General features: G+C 40.9%; 2 protein-coding genes across 2 annotated transcripts; both read right to left on the bottom strand.

Annotated features, from left to right (window-relative positions):
• Positions 1 to 971: 971 nt before the first annotated feature.
• On the bottom strand, positions 972 to 6,341 carry LOC103705992 (uncharacterized). The gene is made up of 9 exons (XM_039132351.2): positions 6,160 to 6,341; positions 5,609 to 5,730; positions 3,693 to 3,795; positions 3,488 to 3,547; positions 3,021 to 3,083; positions 2,692 to 2,895; positions 2,499 to 2,601; positions 2,146 to 2,363; positions 972 to 1,327 (listed from the first exon to the last, which is right to left on the bottom strand). The coding sequence occupies exons 2-9, from the start codon at positions 5,722 to 5,724 to the stop codon at positions 1,235 to 1,237; spliced, it is 960 nt and encodes a 319-aa protein (XP_038988279.2). The 5' UTR covers positions 5,725 to 5,730; positions 6,160 to 6,341; the 3' UTR covers positions 972 to 1,234.
• A 6,222-nt stretch (positions 6,342 to 12,563) lies between these two features.
• On the bottom strand, positions 12,564 to 18,076 carry LOC103705887 (large ribosomal subunit protein eL24-like). The gene is made up of 6 exons (XM_008789772.5): positions 17,964 to 18,076; positions 16,540 to 16,585; positions 16,162 to 16,237; positions 15,962 to 16,063; positions 13,043 to 13,191; positions 12,564 to 12,834 (listed from the first exon to the last, which is right to left on the bottom strand). The coding sequence occupies exons 2-6, from the start codon at positions 16,548 to 16,550 to the stop codon at positions 12,678 to 12,680; spliced, it is 495 nt and encodes a 164-aa protein (XP_008787994.3). The 5' UTR covers positions 16,551 to 16,585; positions 17,964 to 18,076; the 3' UTR covers positions 12,564 to 12,677.
• Positions 18,077 to 20,342: the final 2,266 nt, after the last annotated feature.

Genomic DNA, 20,342 nt, shown 5'->3' with positions numbered 1-20,342 from the left:
GGACATATATTAGATAATTAAACTTTATAACCATAGAATTAAAGATATTACTAAATGGATAATAAATCAAATTAATAGCATGTTAATATGCTTATTTATTTTTCTAAAAAATTGATGAGTACTATATAAAATTATATAAAATTATAAATAAAAGCAGATATTCAGATATAAATCAGATAGTTATCTATTCATATCTCTCCTTTTTTTTTTGACAGATATGGATATACGAGTGTTCAAATTTTTATTTATATCTGAATAAATTTGAATACCTAAATGGATTCCGATCCATTTTCACCCCTAGGATATGACCACCTGGCCCAACAAAGTCCCCCTTGCTGCTTCCCAACTGGCGGCGGCATGCGTTCATTCACATGATTCCCATGGGTTGCTACATTCATGGGCTGTACGCGGCCATGAAGGTGACCATACATCATCCTCAGCGTCGCCCCATACACATTGGCTTACATTCCAGTAACGTGACTTTAAAAAAAAGACAGGTGCCACCTCATTAAAGACACGTGGCCCCTCGACCGATTCCCGATCCTCCCGCATATATGCACTAACTTTTGCTTTTAAGAATATTGTCCAGATAGAATTAAAAACGAGAGATAGATGATAAGAAGGAAACTGCAATCCATGAAAAAGTTCCATGAGAACCAACAACCACCGAACCATGGAATTCCTTTTCCAAAGGTCTTCAGATTTTGCAAGGCAGAAACACGAGAATGAGAATTAAATTAACTTAGCTATAATTCTCATATTCAGACTTTATCGTTTCGATTTAAATTACATAATGCCATAGTCCTAGATTCAATGGAATTGGCACAACCGTCCAATAATGGATAACTAATACTATTTCATTGGTTCATGTATGTTATGAACCATCTTCCTGTCGAGCAATCAAACAAAAAATCAAGCTTAATGTGTAAACTTCTGGTTCTGGTAATCAAAGACAAAGCAGCACAAAATCATAGTACAACAGAAGCCCTGTACATTGAACTTTATCCAAAAATATTTCCAGGTCTTGAAATCTTAAAAGAGAGCTAATATTGAAGTCGTAAACATTGGCTGTCTCAGGCAGTGGATTATTGAATAGAAGGCCAAAGGCACCTTACAAATGAGAAGGTACAACACTAGACAACAATTCAGATATATGAACCACAGTCCGCATGTATCTGTCTTATGTCTAAGGATTCCACCTGGTTAGCACAATGAACTCTTTCCAAAAGACACATCAGGATTCTTGCGGAGTCTCAAATCTTGTAGGAGTGTCAATACCCATCATACAGCACAGACCTGATATTAATATTATGAGCAGAACAATCCCCTGAAAACCAAGAGCATAAACAATTTAAACTCAGTAGCATGTAGAAATTGTGAGTTCCAAGTTTATCTGGCATTAGAACGAATTAAATACTGAATTCAACCTCTCTCTACCATCTGTTCACTGTGGCTATACTATTTTTTCACAAGTCATCTTACTCATTAACAACAAAATTTTCACTTCACAGCAGTAGAATGGGATTTGATATTACACGATCTCGGCGACATGCTGCGAGCCGTACCTCCTCCGGTTCAGCCCGTTGTTCACCGAGCTGAGCCACAAGGTCGTGCTGGTAGCGGTGAAGTTGCATGTCAGCATGTTCTACAGCACCACTGCGAGCGGATTCAAGGGCTTGGATCCGCTCTATTTTCTTATGAATCCGTTCTCAGGCTATGATGTGGTGTTCATGGAGAAGGTGGCCACTAGTTCTGTCGATGGGAAGCAGTGCAGCAGTCGTGAGGTGGCTAACTATGTGCAAGAGAAGATGGGGAAGGTGTTGGGTTTTGAGTGCACAGCCCTCACAAGAAGGGATAAGTATTTGATCTGAGTAATTGACCGAAAACAAAATACCAATGAAATTAAATGATCAACTAAATTGATTAGAGGTAGAATGTCATTCACTCGGTAATATCATTATCTTTCAAATTTCTTTTAGAAAGTAAACTTATGTGCTCTATAGTTTAACCTACTAGATGTACACATGGGGATACAATATAAACATTAGGAAAGGTAACATTAATAGAAGCATCAGCATTCAAATGTCCAAAATATTTAATTATTAACTTAATGAAACAAAATAAACCACAGAAATCAGAACTTACGACAAAAACCCCTTCTAGAAGTGATGTTTTAATTTGACAAACTCCATCACAAAAGGTAGAATTAGCTGAACCATTGCCACTGGTGTCTTCTGCAAGAAACCTACTCAAAGACAGGTGAGTAGGGTATTGAAGTGACCTAAACGGCTCAGAAGCATAAAGAATTGCATATGTGCCACCAGACTGCTCCAGTGAACTGATTAGTTCAGATAAAACCTCCCCTGCAAATTTCATTTCGTCACATACAATTAAGCATAGTCTTCCATTTACCATAGAAGATCATCAGTAGTTATCTTATTTCAATCTAAATACCTTTTCGAGAAGTTCTTTTGAGAAGAAAACTTGATCTAACATACCTTCTGACTGGGTGGTATCCAATTCCTCAGAGCCCCCATTGCAGAAAACAATCAGATCCGTCTGCCCATTTACTCTTGTTTCCATCCTTGATCTCACGAAGTCCTTGGATTATTTTACAAAAATCAACATCAGTTACCAATATAAAATCAAATATTTAGTGTTATTAGTTACAGATTTATAGAAGCAATTTACATGTACTGAATGCAGGCCTTGAAGCTTCTTAAGGTCTTTGCCATTAACAGAACAAGAGTCCAAGTAAGCAATATGATTCACTTTTAATCCATGCCCACAATTTTCAGCAAATCCCGATATCAAAGAATTTTCCAGTGTGTCATTTTCCTCTGATACGGCCACATATGGAAACGCCATAGAAAAATTTGAACTTGTGAATGAGAGCTGGAGAAAAAGTAACTCCAAATGTTAGAACTTGTAAGCCTTCCACATAACTGAAAAATCACATCTTGCAAAAGATAAAAAAACACATATGGCAAAAGACAGGCAAACAAAGCGATGCTGATTACCTTTAACATGTCAAGCAAAACTTGATCCAGGTATTTAGTTTTAGAGATATCTGATGATTGCAACTACAGAGGAAGATAAAGTCTTGTTAGTCGGTGAAAGCAGGAAAACTAATTACTTTGATATTTGCACCAACCATAAATTCATCCCATACATTCACATTTGCTAATCACAAGATGAACAGTGGATGAAAACCAGACAATTCATCACTGTGGGAATTTACAGGTACAAAATACGTGAGACATTTTCATCCTTAATAATTATAACATGCACCTATACAAGTGATCCAGAAAGCTAGTGCTCCTACAGAAAACTGGCAGTCCATGTTTCTATGGCAACAAACCCATTCTTTCTACCCACATGTAGGGCGAAGCGACATCTGAAGAAGCACTTACAAGAATAAACTGTAGCAAATACAGATGTCCTCACATACCATATCTGATAAATATAAAAGAAATGAATTCTTTACCTTTCTCCCAACAAAAACAAATGCAACATCCACATTCTCATGAAGGTCCTCCCCAGAGCACTGAGAAAAAAGGCCAAAGTCAGATAATAAAAACTTTAAAATCAAGCACTGCATCACCTCCCATAGCAGATCAAGCAAGAGATAATTATAATACATCAAATTGTAAGAAAAAGTAAGGTATCCAATTATCAAGTGGACAACTCACCACCATGTTTGACCAACCACCTTCAGACAGAACTGATTTAGCTAAATTCTTTGGGGAAATTGTGCGGTAGTCAACAACTTCTATAACACCATATTGAGATGATCTGCAAAAGCATACAGTGTAGTTCTATAATATCTTCTATTGCAGCAATGTTTGGAAGAACTAAATCTGCCAAAATGGAAGAGTATGAACTTCAAACAGCCTAGCACTCTAAAATACCAGAACCTGCATTCATTAACATATAAAAAGGTGAAGTATGAAATATCATATATTATAAGGAAAATGGTCGAATTCATTATGTCAAACAAGTAATTCAGAAATATGGCATCACAGGTCACTGTTGTCCATGTTATTATTTCATATGTTCTAGCAACATCTTGAACAGAAATCAGCAATAGCAGACAAAATAAATGTGCAATGAGGTAAGTTTTCTGCTATTGTACGTAGATACGAAGATCACCGAATTGAAGACAGCCCTTAGAAGTAAATGGTAAAATAAATAAAGGAACAAAAAAAAAGACAGAAAGAAGATGTGGTGAAGGAGAAGAAAGGTACAGACATGAGAATGGGAGAAGGGAAAAATGAGAAAGGAAAGGAGGAAGGTAACATGGTTCGGTGCTGCCTATATAGTCGTGTATCAAATATTGTTCATCCAGTCACTAAGTTGAGTAGCAATGATTCCCACAATAAGTGCTCAGTTATTATTACATCAGAACTAGATTTTGTCACATGCAATGCATGTGATAGACATAAGTCGGACTCCTAAAAAGTGAAGCCTACAAACAAAGATAGATAGATAGATAGATAGATAGAGAGAGAGAGAGAGAGAGAGAGAGAGAGAGAGCAGCTAAAAAGGAAAATCTCTCATGAGCCTGCAATACGAAAATTCAACTCTTAAAAGTTCTCTTCATGTATGATAGATAAAGGGCACATGAGCCTTTTTAACTTAAGACTGTGTAGTTCTGCTACAGACGATACACGAGCAAGATTTTTATGGCGGTTCTTCCTTAATAGGGCTGTTAATGCAAGAATGGTGCAAAACAATGAGGATATTCAAAGTATATCAAATAACGACCTTCAGGCCCTCAAAACTATGTGCAAAACTATCATCAGGCCAATTCTGTGATGAGAAAATCTAAAGTGACTAGAAGGCCTGGACCATAGGCCCAGCAATCAAAAGATATAATCAGACATCAGGATGGCTTGTTATCAGCCTTTAGTGTAGGCAGAAATAATCCATTATCAAGTCACCATTGTCCAGTCTCAACTGATGAAAAAAAAGCAAAAATCTAATCACTGTCACTTCCAAGAACCACCAGCATAGACTGCACAGACAAAAAATCCAGAGATTTGCAAAAATTACATAATTTTCCTAGCACATGCTGTAGTTATACTCCACCATGAAAAATATAAATTGTCAAGCCATACACAAGTTAATTGTTTGAGACCATTTATGACCACTTTTTGCTTAACTAGCTCAATAGTGCCTCTTGGGGTACTCACATGAACCTTCTCTTCACTAAATAACTTGGCAACTATCGTTTACTGGGTAAAATTGCTAGGTTTCCTTTTGTTCACAACAAAATGAAAGAAAGAAAAGCAAATGAATGGGGAAAAAATGAAAATTCAGAATTAATTCATCTTTAGTTGGAATAGGAAAATTGGAAATGATATTGTTGGCATATGGATTAGTATCCTCATTAAATAATACATGAAGTGAGAAAATAATACATGGAAGGAGGCAGCAATTGGACTATTTGAGACAAGATCTCGATCGTGTCATAATATTACTACAAAAGCCAAAGCCAATCTACTAATGAATCGTAAGTATTACACTGAAGTTACAAAGATCTTAACATAGACCGTTCTCCTAGTAATACCAAAATCTACAAACAACAAAGAGAATAAATTAATACCCCAAATGGTGTGGAGACCACAGAAACGCAGGAGTCGTGGTAGGAAAGGACAAAACATGAGGGATTTGAGCAGCTATAAACACAATTGCTGATAGTACTGCCTTCACGCTCTCCATCTCTTCCTGCATAGCATTCAGATTAATAGTAACCAAACGATGACAAAGACAAGCCATAATTCCCACAGAATCGAAAAACAAGAACAGAATAAATTCCAAAAAAAAATGGAATTGTTACAGGAATAAAGAGATCCTAAAATCCCAAATCCACTCCAGAAAAAAAGCTGATTTTTATTGGCAACGAATAAAATCCGGGGACGTGCAGATCCTAATCATGTCAGTGACAAGATCGCCACAGGGAACTAAATCTATAAGAAACCTGATCAACCGCTCGCAGGCGTTATTATCGCAAGAAAAGACAATCTGAAAAAACCTAAAATTACACGCCCAAATGAATCAAGTATGTCTCTATCAGAAATTAGGGTTCTCGAGGAAAAGAGGAAAGATCGAGGGATCTCTGTGCCAACTGGAGAGAAGATGATATCAAGATCTTACCTGAAGAAGGGGCGATCCTTTTGTCTAGAATTAGGGTTTCCAGGGCCCTGGGGTTCGAAGTTTCTCTTCGGCCTGATAGGCCCTTCTATTATTATCGGACAGGCGAGGACCCAGATAACCAGAACGGCAGGAGAACGGCGTCGCTGTGCCGTTAAAGAGGGAACGATGGTATTTCTGTAATTAAAAAAAAGTTCGGAGGCATTTTTTGTTATATATGGACCCTTACCGGGGGGTTCTATGGGTGGTTCTATATACACCCCCCCTATTGCTCAGGACACCCCCCAAAAATTAAAAAAAAATTAAATACTCTCTACACCCCCCCATTTGCTAAGGACACCCCTAAAAAATTAAAAATTCCTAAATTACCCCCCACCCTTCCCACCCCCTCACCTAAATTGCTCTCTACACCCCCCAAACCCCCCCCACCCCGCTCTTCCCCTCCAAAACACCCGCCGGCTTCTCCCTTCCGCCCAAAAAATCTCGCCTCAAGCACCTCCCCGGCCATCTCCCGAGCAATGAGCACCTCGCCGGCGGAGGAGGAGGGGGGAGGCGGAGGAGGAGGACGGGGAGGCGGGGGGAGGCGGAGGGGGAGGTGGGGGATGGGGAGGAGGAGGAAGGAGGACGGGGAGGTGGGGGAAGAGGAGTGAGAGGAGGTGGCGGAGGAGGAGGGGGGAGGCGGAGGAGGAGGACGGGGAGGTGGAGGGGGAGGTGGAGGGGGAGGACGGGGAGGTGGAGGGGAGGACGGGGAGGAGGGGGGGAGGTGGGGGATGGGGAGGAGGAGGAAGGAGGACGGGGAGGTGGGGGATGGGGAGGAGGAGGAAACGGGCGCAGGGGGGAGGGGGGGAGGAAGACGAGGCGGAGGGGTGATGGGGGAGGCGGAGGAGGAGGAGGAGGAGGCGGAGGAGGAGGACGGGGAGGCGGGGGGAGGCGGAGGGGGAGGTGGGGGATGGGGAGGAGGAGGAAGGAGGACGGGGAGGTGGGGGAAGAGGAGTGAGAGGAGGTGGCGGAGGAGGAGGGGGGAGGCGGAGGAGGAGGACGGGGAGGTGGAGGGGGAGGTGGAGGGGAGGACGGGGAGGTGGAGGGGGGGGAGGTGGGGGATGGGGAGGAGGAGGAAGGAGGACGGGGAGGTGGGGGATGGGGAGGAGGAGGAAGCGGGCGCAGGGGGGAGGGGGGGAGGAAGACGAGGCGGAGGGGTGATGGGGGAGGCGGAGGAGGAGGAGGAGGAGGCGAAGGAGGAGGACGGGGAGGTGGGGGATGGGGAGGAGGAGGAGGAGGGGGAGGGGTGATGGGGGAGGCGGAGGAGGAGGAGGAGGAGGCGGCAGTGAGGAGGAGGGGGAGGGGAGGAGGCGGCAGTGAGGCGGAGGAGGAGGAGGAGGAGGCGGCAGTGAGGAGGAAGGGGGGGTGTACTGAGAAAATTTCAAGGGCAATATGGTAATTACACTAAAGGTTAGTTTGGGTATTTTTTTTTTTGGTTTTTGGGGGGTGTCCTTAGCAATAGGGGGGTGTATACACCCCCCCTATTGCTAAGGACACCCCCCAAAAACCAAAAAAAAAATACCCAAACTAACCTTTAGTGTAATTACCATATTGCCCTTGAAATTTTTTCAGTACACCCCCCTTCCTCCTCCTCCGTTTCGTTTTGAAAAGAAAAAAAAAAACACCCCTCAAACCCCCCTTAAACCCCTCGATCCATTTACATCGTTTAGGCGATCTTTGAAGGAGATTTAAGTCCCATTCGAAGCATGGACAAGCAACTAGTGATTTGGGACGAAGAATCGGCCGCAAAGGTACGTGTTCCACCTTGTTTCGAAATTTTTTTTTTTTCCACGGTTCGTGCTCCGTTCGGCACTGGATCGCCGAACAAAAGGCTTCTGTTCGGCTGAACAGTGCCGAACAGAAGCCTTCTGTTCGGCAACCCTCAACCGAACAGAAGCCTTCTGTTCGGCTGCACAGTGCCGAACAGAAGGCTTCTGTCCGGCACTGTGCAGCCGAACAGAAGGGTTCTGTCCGGCTCTGTGCAGCCGAACAGAAGCCTTCTGTTCGGCACTGTGCAGCCGAACAGAAGGCTTCTGGTGCCAAATCGCGTGCCGTGCTGAATTTTGTGCCGAACAGATCCTCTGATTCATTAATTCTTGGTGATAAATTATTTTATATGTAGGGCTATGCTACAACCGAATCGAGTATAATTGGATCAGAATTTGTACTGGATTACACAAGCGAATTTACAACTTACGAGGTATTATAATGTATTGTGCAATTTTGTATTAGTTTAGCGAGCTATTTTTACAACTGTGTACTTACATAAATTGTTTAATGTATAGATCTTCAAGAGTAGAGAGGACTTGTGTAATTGGTGTCGTGAAGCTGGGAGGCGAAATGGTTTTGTTGTTGTAATCAAATCATCCGATGCAGGTACCATTTCTAAGAAACCCAGAATTACGTTAGGTTGTGAGAGGGCGATGGTCCAACGGACTCATCGTCTGGACCTCCTGGACATGGTCCAACGGACTCATCGTCTTCGCCCCTAGCGGGCATATCATCATGCTCTGACTCAGGAGAGGGCGATGGCATATGAGCAGGCTCGGGAAGCAATCCTAGCACGACGTCTCCTAGCTGACGCCGTAGGTCTAACTCTGGAGGGACCGGGATCCATGTCTGAAAATATAGAAATTCAATGTTAGGCTATATCAAAGAAAATAATTCAATTGCATACATAAATGATAAATGATAAAACAAGCCAAAAAAGAAACAAGTTACTTCTTGGAATCTACATGATTGGGTTTTGTGATAAATAATTCAATGTTATTTCAATTGCATACATAAATGATAATTCAAAAGTATACGACTCGTAAACTCAAGACATAACTCAATAATAGACTTTACCTAAAACTATGCCGCAGTTCTTAGTTTTTGTTTTTAGTTTTTGTTCGTTAACTAATGTTGTGGTTTTATTATTTGATAGAGCATTTGATATGAGATAATCATTCCAAGATCAAGAATGACATCGATGAAGGTAACAAGATCATCATATTTGGATGCACCATGTTAATGCTATATGATAATGATTCTAAATTATCCCTACTTCTCAAATTACTATCTAATCTAGTAATGAAAAACTTGTCCTTGATGTTGGGTATCCAATTCATCCTAAGGACGTGATCTAGGCTAAAATTTGGGAATAAAAATAATCCTTAGTCTAGCAACAGAAAAAAAAAAAAAAATTTGGATTCGGCCCCATGGGGACCAAGATACATTGGGTCGGCCCCATGGGGCCGAAACCAGTGCCGAACGATTTGGGGAGGCGGGGGGGGGGGGGGGGGGGGGGGGGGAGGGGGAGCTACCTCGAGGTGGTCGTGGAGGCGTCGGCGAGGTGCTCGTTGCTCGGGAGATGGCCGGGGAGGTGGTTCCGGGAGAAGCCGGCGAGGTGGTCGGAGATCGGGAGAATGCCGGCGACGAGAGGGAGAAGGGGGAACGGGGGGGTTTTGGGCGTTGGCGAGGTGCTTTGGGCGGAACAGTTCAAAGGGAGACGGAGGGGGTTTGGCCGCCGGCGAGGTGCTTGAGGCGAGGTTTTTTGGGCGGAAGGGAGAAGCCGGCGGGTGTTTTGGAGGGGAAGAGCGGGGTGGGGGGGGTTTGGGGGGTGTAGAGAGCAATTTAGGTGAGGGGGTGGGGAGGGTGGGGGGTAATTTAGAAATTTTTAATTTTTTAGGGGTGTCCTTAGCAAATGGGGGGGTGTAGAGAGTATTTAATTTTTTTTTAATTTTTGGGGGGTGTCCTGAGCAATAGGGGGGGTGTATATAGAACCACCCACCCATACCGTTCGAACAGCTGGTTGGATCTGAAGCGCGGGTTGGAGGGATGAGGCTTATCGGTGCGGTCATCCACGAACAGGTTTACCGGTGAGGTTCTTTTCCTGCTACCGTGCTCTTTTTTTTTTTTTTTTTTTTTTTTTTTTTTTTTTTTTTTTTTTTTTTTTTTTTTTTTGCTAAAGTGCTACCTTGCTTCTAGCACGGTAAATTGAAATCAAGAAGGAAGCTCCTCTTACTAACAGAATTCCGTCTCTGTTATTTTGGACAATTAAAAAAAAAAAAAAACTGCGAGTCTGTTCATCCCACGATCCCTCTTGTTCTCCTCCTTCAGTATTTTTTTCTTTTATCCTTCTATTGTATTTCAAAAAAAATATATGATATTTATAGATATACAGTCCTCGGCCAACTGATACAAACTTAACATCATCGAACACTTAAAGCTCAGGTGATATCGATGTATACTTTCCAAAACATGATGTTCACCGGTATACACTTTATGGATAGTTGATATATATATAACAAATTTATCATTCACTGATCCAATACACATATCTAGTGGTATCGATACAGTCTTCAAAAGATGATATTCATCAGTACAAGATCTACGGCCGGTTGATACGTACTTACAAAATTAGTCATCTAGCGATCCAATATATACATCCATATAAATCGATATCCAGTAATAAAAGAAGGAGAAAGAAGAGAGGTATAGAAGTTATAAGATAGAGCAAATTAGTCATCCAACAATGCAATACATACATCCAGATAAATCAATATATAACAATGGAAGAAGGAGAAAGAAGAAGAATACAAGAGATACAAGTTAGATGGATATACCCACTTTTTTCTTTTTTTTCTTGAGATAGTGTAGGAGTCCCCTCTTATCTTCCCTTTAGTTGCCATTTCAAAATCCGTGCCAGGGGTTCGTCATCTACAGGCAACAACTATGAGGGAGTCTGCTTTCGAACAGCATAAGAGAAGATCCACACGGACACTGTATCTTCCACCTTGCCTGCTTCCAAGGAGAGAAGGCTGCGATGCAAATGAAAGCCACGTATCCATAATTCATGAACAGCTGAAGTATTAGGCACAAGCTCGTTCATCCAGTTAACAGGTCAAGGCTCAAGCGCCATCTAATTTCTTTTCCATCAAAAAGCGCCATCTTATTTTCTAGACTTAAAAACAGGTCAAGGCCCCGATCATTTTGAGTCTTATACTCATTTAAATGTTGGTACAGAGCTTTACTTCCACCAACTTGATCCAGATTTGAAACGTGCGGGCGTCGATTAAATGTTGGGGACCGTATGCCCCCTGTCTGGACACACTTGGTGGGAACACTATCTAGTCCAACTGGCACTGAGGTGGCATAATTCATCCATAGCCACCAAATCAAAAGTGCCATTACACAAAGCAAAAAGATTTTCATCTCGCATGTGGGCCCATGTAACAGAATCCCTTCATAAAATTTTCGGCTTAATCCATCCGGACAAACTTTCTATCAGTAGATAAGCCTTGTCTGGTAATCACTTACCACTATTTGATGGATGTTTCATCAGACTGTTACCATGGCTTTCTTAAGCTTTTTCCTGTTATCTTATTTACTCTATATATTAGAATTTCTACAATTTTAAATGAGATTTCTACGTAGGTTGAAGCTATTTGATAAAACATAAAAATCTATAATTGTACCACCATATATTCATGCTCAACTTTCTACTCTTATTCATCAACTATTTTTCTTTACGAGCAATTCTTATAAATTATTGGATGGCAATTCCGGCAAAAATCACCTATGATTCTGCTCCAGCGCAAGTGCTATAATGTCTAAACAAGAAAGGCTTATACACTTCAATCACTTAATAACAAATTTATAATCCATTACCTGATGAATTCTACAAATGGAGGATCTAGGTTGCAAAGTACCCAAAAACTGAACCAAACCCAAAACCAATCCAGTCCTCGCTTTCCTGAATGGAAATCCTGCACCATACTTCTCAACTACGAAATCTCTCAAATCAATATGCGCGGACTGTTTGAATCCTGTCAAAGTCATGCTTTTATCCTTCGAACATTCTTGAGGAAAAAGTACAAGTATCATATTAACCCACTACCGACGCCCACGGGAAGTAGTAACATTCACCATCTTAGCTATCTGCAGTTTGTTTAGCCTTGAAATGAAGCAGGTTAGCAGCTAGCGCCGTTTAAATCATATTAGACTGTAAAATCAACAAGACTCTGGAATGTATAGAACAGGGAACTTCTGCCTCTGTCAAACAATTAAGATTTCAGATTTATGGAACAAGAGTAATAAACTGCAACCCTCAGAAGCGTAAATATCCAACCCAGATTTGCCCAAGTTTGATGCATTGTTTGGCAGCACTCGAGTTCAATTTAGAATCAGCTCTCCTGTCCAAATAAGCAGCCTGTGGTCATCCATAAACTGCACCCAAGATGTTCCTCAACTCAGCACCGTAAATTCTGAAAGAAATAAAAGCGATATAAACAGCCAAAAGCCCTCATCAAACCCTGACAGCTCAGCTAGCTCCTGCTACTAGGAAGAAAAATCACCAGTAGGAACCAAAATAGTAAGCAACGAAATCACAACAAAGCAGTGTGTCTCAACCATGTGATTGATAAGAAAAATCAAGTAATAGACTTGGTTTTGCAAAATACAACTGAAAAAGCAAAAATTGGAGAAACAAGCAAAGATGTTCATCGCTTCCCACCACCACCACCACCAAGCTTTGGGCCTTTAGGAGCTCTAGCCACGCTACTGCCCTTTGTCTGGGTCTTCTGGGTTTTTGTCATCAGCTCTGCCCTCTTAGCTTTCTTTTCGTCCTTGGTCTTCTTTATACGCTCCTTGATCTCACTGCAAACGGCAAACCTAGTGTCATTTTCATGCTAGAATAACGTGCAAGTGCTAAACTACAGATATATAGCCAACATGCATCAAGTTATATCTTCTAGGAAATATTGCCAACATACTGATCCCAATGCTTAAACAAACTTCGATCAATTAAAAGTGCTCTAATACAAACAACCAGTTGGACAGAGCAACCAGTTGGGTAGAACTATACCGAAGAGCTGCTTCTCTGGCAGCATCGCGAAGCTCGGATTTCTCAGTTCTCCTCTTCTGTATAACTTCCAGGGTAGCACCAACAATTGATCTTGAATATGGCTTCTTTGTGGCACGGCGTTTCTTTTTGATAGTTTCAGCATGAATGTCCTGCAGCCACAACCAGGCGAACAATTTTTGTCTTTAGCACACCTAAACACATTTTGTCAATCATGCGGCTTATCAAAACAGCAGCAGCAGCAATACTATATTGAATATTGTATGTTGATATACATGATGCGAACTCAAGTTAAAAAGAGTGTTTCCCATCCTCATGAGTAACGTTTTAACAAAATAAGGAAAAAAACCATGCATACTGTGTGTTCCAGGCCCACCTTTATCTGGAAGGAATATTATTTATCAAACAAAGGTGTCCATTCTAGGTTCAGTTGCAGAAGGCATGCTATACAGTTTCTGTGACAGGTGAGGAGCACACCTACTCAATTTGCTCAAGTGCTAGGGAGAACCATGACACCCTCCCAGGCAAGGTTAATAAAGGCAGCTACCTGATATTCTCTATGGCCACCTGGACAACAACAACTCAGACACCACCTAGCATTTAATGTCGTCACCCGAAAAGATCCTATTAGTATCTACGTACTTACACTATTATATGGTATGAACCTATTTCTACAATACTGATAGCTATTTTAAAAGTTATTGAAGAAACAGCTTATACAACTCTAGGTCAAACATGCATGCAAGCAACTTTTTTCATTGAATAACAAGAAAATTTTTAAAACTTATACTGAAAATGCAGCTGATGAGAAACTTTTGAAATGAAACGTAACTCTAGCCAGCCCAAAGATGACGTCGCAGACAAATTATATGAAAATTTTGACATAGTTGGCAATGAACACCCTTTCTATTCATTTGGCTCTCAATGCTGTATACTTTAGTGTCTAAATTTAGCACCAGCGACAGCAACAGTGACAGAGAGGGACTGGTACAATCCAGGCACCAACCTGGCTTCTTAGGCTGTCAGGGTTATCACCTTACAGCAGCCAAGTTAGGAAATCATATAACATAGGCAAGAAGAGGAAAGAAGTTCTCACAGCAGGAAGACTATCTTTTGACTCATATATTGGTTTATTTTCGGTATAATAAAGGGTTCGATTTTTAAAAAATATTATATATTTTTATGGGGTCTATTGCCAATGTTCAAAGGTTAATTGATCAAGAAATGTCATCAGATCATTCGACGGTCCTTTCTATGCTACTCTCAGTTTTTTAAGTTAAACGAGAAAACAAATTTATGGGGCCCACTTATGAAATGATTAAGGGGCTAGACACTAGTAGAAGCTTTTATTTGGCTGACCATCTTTAGTTGATGAACGGCTATTTCTTGGGAAAGACCAAAGAGAGAAATTTTAGTTTCCTGGACTATATGACTCACTCCTAATTGAGTTTGTCTCAAGTACAAGTCTTTTTTTATCTCTTTTCTTTATTTTGGAGAAAAACAGAGAAGGCTTCCATTAATAGGTATGAGTGCAATGTTTCAAAAGAATAGGAAAGGCATTAGTTATTTTTTTCAAATAAAGAAAAAGGTTACAGTTTTAATGAACTACTCGCAGAACATAATTTCAGACTTTACTGGCTTCTCTTTTCTTTTTTAAAACGAAAAAAATACTGCTTCGGTGCTGAGATGTGGAACATGGTCCATTGGTCATGGACTTGACTTAGACTGCTAACATAGAAAATTAGAAATGTGCTTTATCCATAATTATTTAGTCAGATCCTAAAACAATTTCAGCCCTTTGATAATGTGAAATCCATTATTCTAGTCAGTTTTAAATCGCGCCTAGGGGAACATGGAAATCCTTCTTAACATAAAATAATGCAAAATCAATATACTATGACTCAGTATCTTTTAACTATATCTCAGCATAGACTACAGTAGACATGAAGAGAATCAGTTTTCAAACTCGCCTTCCCTATCTCTGCCAATCCAAAAACAACCTTTGCTAGTAGAGTTTTCTTTTGACTAAAATAAGATTAACGTTTGATTCCACTTAGCATTTTTATATCACTACTCCTGTCTTATATGTCCTTTCATGATGCATCTGTTGTCATGCATGTTGAGTATGACCATGGAAAAAAAGAAAGTACCACAACATGTCATAAAGGACTGCAAACAATTTCAGCATCTGACAAGTTGTGGGTTGACATTTACTTAATTCAAGAAACCAGGCAAGCAGAAACTTTAAAATTAATTACTTTAATGCAAACTACCATCACTACCATATTTTGGGCAAATAATCAATCATATAGTAGAATTTTATAAGACTTAGGCAATATGTATGTAGAGGACGGACATTGATGCCACAGTAAAGCTGCTCCATTATGAACTAGGTTTCACACATAAAAACAACCTCTTCGTACACAGGGGTAAGGCTGCGCAAATTTGACCCTCCCCAAACTTTGGAATGGTGGGAGCCTGGTGCATTGGGATGCCCCTCTTAAGTGACATGTATGTGCCAACAAAAGGCAGCAAGAGTATAAGTAGCTCCCCATACTCTTGCCTCAGATGCTTATAATGCAACAGGCGAATCAAAACCAACTCTTTCCTCAAGAAGTTAACATTTCCTAATTTAAACTAACAATTTATCCAAAACTTTTAACTAATGCACAAGCAGAGTTGTTTATCCTAAATTATGAAATTCTATATCATCTGCTTAAGTAGTCATATTTACTTCTACAGAACTCAGCTTGAAGTGGTCAATAAAAGTGTCAAATCAATATATATAACATGAAGGATCGCTATGAGTGCTGGAAAATTTTTGAGCGTGTAAAATGGACATGGCTAACCCATGCCTAGGATCAACTTTTTCAGGGGGATTTATGCTAGGCAAAATGTAAAAAGATCAAGTGATGAAAGTACCTTCTTGTGTTGCTTCCTATACATAGCTGTCCAGGTAAGCTTCGCAGGCTTCAGACGGTTGTGGAAGTAGCGCTTGCATTTTGAGTTGGCAAAAAGAAAGACCTAAAAGTAAACATATCCATTGGTGTCAACACAAAATGATAAATAATTGTGTTTTGATATCATAGCTCTTTTATATTACAAAATCTGAATAGTCTTACCTGGGAGTCAGATCGAACAAATCTAATGCCCTTTCCAGGGTATATCTTAGCACCACTAAAACGACAAAGTTCTGTCCTGCAGTTCAAGCACATTCTTTGAAAGTTAGTATTCCAGCACCCTTGAACAATGTTAGGGGGAAAAACCTAATAACTTGAGGTATGTAGAAAGAATGACATAACATGAGACTTCCAAAACAAAAATGTAGGTTTTTAAAATTGAACAATTACTAGAACTATGAAAATACGACAAAATTAACACAAAAGGGGGAAGAAAAGGGCCCAGGACATATTCATGGGAAAGGGCCAGTCATTTGTCATAATGTAAATAACAAAAGAAAAAAAGTGGGAAAATCCATGCATCAGGATGATGTCACATACTTCAGAACCATTCTTTTTTGCCTTCAGGATACTTCACCACTTTTTCCTAAAGACAATCAATAAAAACAAGCAATCAGAATGCAGGAACCAAGCAACAGAAATTGCAATGAGAACATTCAAAAATAAAACGAATTTGCAATGAGAATTTTCAAAAATAAAACGAATTTGCAATGAGAACTTTCAAAAACAAAACTGATAACACGGGTCAAAGTTCATCATCCCGACGTTTCCATGAAACCATGGGTGGGAATCAAAAACCATGGGCAGCATCTGCCAGAATTATGGTATAATAGTTACATCATAGAAATATTCTTTGAAATTGAATAATGTTGGGTCTTTACAGGCAGCAAAAACATGACTTGTTAATTCTGCAAAGCGGATCCCCATATTGTTCTTGCACATTAAGATTAGGCAAATGTTCAATCATTATGAAACGAAGCCTCAGTACATGTGCAGAACTACAACCCACAAATATACAACAAGTGCAAGTTAGAAGGAAGATAGTAAGGCAAAAACCCATATGTCTGGAAAATAATAACATATTTAAGATTAGTAACATAACACCAGTCAGATATCAGTCTAAGCACGATAATTTGCAAAATTTGGAATGAAATGGATGCATTATATAATCACATGTTTGATGAAACAACGAGGAACTGAATAAAGATGGAGATCTCCCACCAACATTCAACGTAGCATATATCACCCATCCTCATATTTGACTATTAACCAAGACCAAATGGAAAACACTTCTCCGGCAATAAAAGGTCGACGTGAACTCTGGTCTCACTTATATAAGTTCATGAGCAAGAGAGTTCCATCAAAGAAAAAGACAAAAAACATCCTAGCATCCATCAAAATCTTGCTAAATGAGACTATCTAAAAGAAGAAAAAAAAAATATCATCAGAAACAACTTCCATAACACTTGATAACTTACAACATACGCATCACCAAAAGTTTCACAAGCTTTAAGGAATACCTCAAAAAGTAGGGCTGAATCTTCATCAAAAAAAAAAAAAAATACAAGACCATAATATTATTATACAGATATTTAAGTAACATAAAAATGGAGCCGCCATCCATAAGCAATCCACCTAACCATAACAGGATCTAAACTCGAGTGGGTCTCATCAAGAACCGATCTAAGCCAACAAGATGAACGACAATATCAAAAGATCAGAGAGAGCGGCTGGATTCAAATCCGACAAGCATTCGGAACCAACATGCCATGAAACCCTAACAAGTCATCGGATAAAATATATCTACCGAAACCCATGAATCTTTAAGCATTTCGTGATCAAAGGAGCTTCAGCAAACGTACTATTCTCCAAGAAAACGGGAAATCGGACCAACTCGATATTTAGATAGGAAGATGAGTTCAGAAATAGAGAACGGAATGAATTGACGAGGCTTGGAGACGCACCGTGAGGAAACCCTAGCGGCGGACAAAGACGGCCGAGGGAAGTACCGGAGCGAGGAAGGCGGAAGCGCTGGCAGCCCTTTTTTAGGGTTTTTAAGCTACTCCACGGCGACCGTGAGGGAGACACGAATGAATCAGGACCGTTCGATCAATGACCCCTCTGGATGGAGTGTCCACATAACGGTCGATGATAATAGAGGACCAGTGTCCGACGGATACGATTGTAGAAAATGGGTCTTTTGATTCAGGTCCAGCGCGGTCAACCCGCTTTGATGCGTACTCTAGTTCTGGGTTATTTAAGGGAACATCGAATGTATACTATTTTTCTAAAAATTCAGATTCTGTGATAAGGATGGATGTCCTTTTGTGAGGGTATACGTGCGCATGTGCACTAATTCATGCACGGATGCAACATGTTTCTTGTTTGTTTGTGTTTTTTTTCCCCCTCCTAAGACGAAAGGGGCATACCTAACGAGTATGATACATCCGTTAAAAAATAAAATATCTCGGAGTGCCAGAAGCACCTCTCCATCTCCAGTCCACAGGGTACTGCCAAAGTAACAGGCTACATAAGCAGCCTCTCAATCCGTAGCTCCATTGGCTTCGCGGTATACATGTTTGGCCTGAAATACCCCTCTATCCCTCATCATATCCAAATGTTCCGGAGTAATGGGTGGTCACAGCCGTTACCCCTTGGACCCCTCGGATCCAATGAGTAACGGTGGCTAAGTCACTCTCCAGGATGATGAACCTAGCTTGTAACACGCACCAGGCATGACAAAGGTCCGCCCAAGCAGCCCTCAGCTCCGCACTCGGAATCGAAGTGTCAAATAACTGACTGCCCCCAACCGCCACAATCCTAGCAGACGCGTCCCGAATAATAAAACCTGCACTTCTCCTCGTGCCACCATCCAGGATTGACCATCAAAGTTGATCTTGCAGAAATTCAGGAGTAGGGGCTACCATATATTGCATGTCATCATCATCTTCATTTTTCCATTGCCAACCTTTCTCCATTAAAAGACCATAGTTATCATGGTGACATGCATATGCTCATAACTGTTAGTTATAGCGTGATTCCATAAACCCATGATGGAAAATCAATTATTCTTGAGCTAACAAGAATATCTCATCTCATTGTCCTTTTCGTTATCATTAGAAATATCTTCTTGAGAATGGGACATCATTTTAAACAAGTTAACAACCGTTATGATAGTGACGTCTGTCCGACAAAAAGCGGTTCGTGACCACCGACCACTATAACTAGTTTTTGTCGAGCATAAACAACTTTTTTTCAGAGATGAAAGTTTGCAGAATGAGATCAATTTGCCCAATGGAATGATGTTCCAGCAACTTCAAGTGCCTTAAAACACACACACACAGAGTACCAGCATATTCACTACTTGGACTTATCATCATTGACTAACACAGTGTAAGGATACCCTAAACCAATCAACTTTGCTTTGCTAATAGTTGATGTAGATAACATGGAAGGAGATACCAAAGGCAGCCCTATTATTGTAAATGACTAATGGAGACATACGCTTAATCTGCATGTCCTTTAGCCTATCTGGTGGGTGCTAGAAAAGGTTCCAACCATTATAAACAAAAAGAAGTAGCCTACTATATTTTGCTAGATAGAAACGTCCGGATCTTTAAGAGTAGGCGGCTGCATCTGAAGGTGGTAGCGACTAGAGCTCTGCTTCATACTTTAGAGTTCATCATCAGTGCACCATCTTGTTCCCCCGAGACGATTAGGGATATCTGGATCTCTCATCCAGCTGAGTTAGCGACCAGGTTTATCTTTATTTTCTGGGAGCCCCCACTCCCTAGTTTTCTTAAGATGAACTTTGATGGCAGTGCTGTAGAGTAGGGCACGAGGGGAGGTGTTGGATTTGTAATTAGAGACCACCACTCTAGATTTGTGGCGGTGGGTGAGTGCCAGATCTTCGACACCTCGGCCATTGGAGCAGAGCTACGGGCGGTATGAGTGGGTGTCGTATATGTTAGGCGCACTCTGAGTGCCGAGTATATTTATCTGGAGGGTGACTCAACCTCGATTTGTGATTGAGAAGATCGGCGGGCGGCACACTATGGCGGAGGGGCTGGCATTGGTCCGGGACATACAGAGAGTGACCGAGGACTGTGGCACTTTCAAGGCCGCACATGCTTACCGGAAGGCGAACATAGCCGCTGACTGGGTGGCCACCTATGCGGCACATCACTCTGCGAGCTTTCTCTAGGTGAACCAGGCGGATACTCTCGATCTGCTTAGATAGTTTTTTTTTTTCTGATTTTGATGGTTGTACTCATATTTGTTTGGTGTGAGAAGTCCGTGTAGAGAGAGAGAGAGAGAGTACAAGACAAACTTTGTTTTGACAC

This window comes from Phoenix dactylifera, chromosome 14 (assembly GCF_051530095.1).
Source record: "Phoenix dactylifera cultivar Ajwa chromosome 14, Ajwa_hap1_PhDact_Kaust_v1.1, whole genome shotgun sequence".
Lineage (NCBI taxonomy): Eukaryota > Viridiplantae > Streptophyta > Magnoliopsida > Arecales > Arecaceae > Phoenix > Phoenix dactylifera.
This window is presented reverse-complemented; position numbering and strand designations above follow the sequence as displayed.

Excerpts from the sequence above, each read along its gene's own strand:
- LOC103705992 (XM_039132351.2), bottom strand. The coding sequence starts at position 5,724 with ATGGAGAGCGTGAAGGCAGTACTATCAGCAATTGTGTTTATAGCTGCT. Across the intron at positions 3,796-5,608 it reads TGGTCTCCACACCATTTGGG|ATCATCTCAATATGGTGTTA; the intron begins GTATTAATTTAT and ends ATGCTTTTGCAG. Across the intron at positions 1,328-2,145 it reads TTCTAGAAGGGGTTTTTGTC|GGGATTGTTCTGCTCATAAT; the intron begins GTAAGTTCTGAT and ends CTTGGTTTTCAG.
- LOC103705887 (XM_008789772.5), bottom strand. Across the intron at positions 16,064-16,161 it reads TTGTTCGATCTGACTCCCAG|GTCTTTCTTTTTGCCAACTC; the intron begins GTAAGACTATTC and ends GTTTACTTTTAG. Across the intron at positions 12,835-13,042 it reads GCCAGAGAAGCAGCTCTTCG|TGAGATCAAGGAGCGTATAA; the intron begins GTATAGTTCTAC and ends TGCCGTTTGCAG.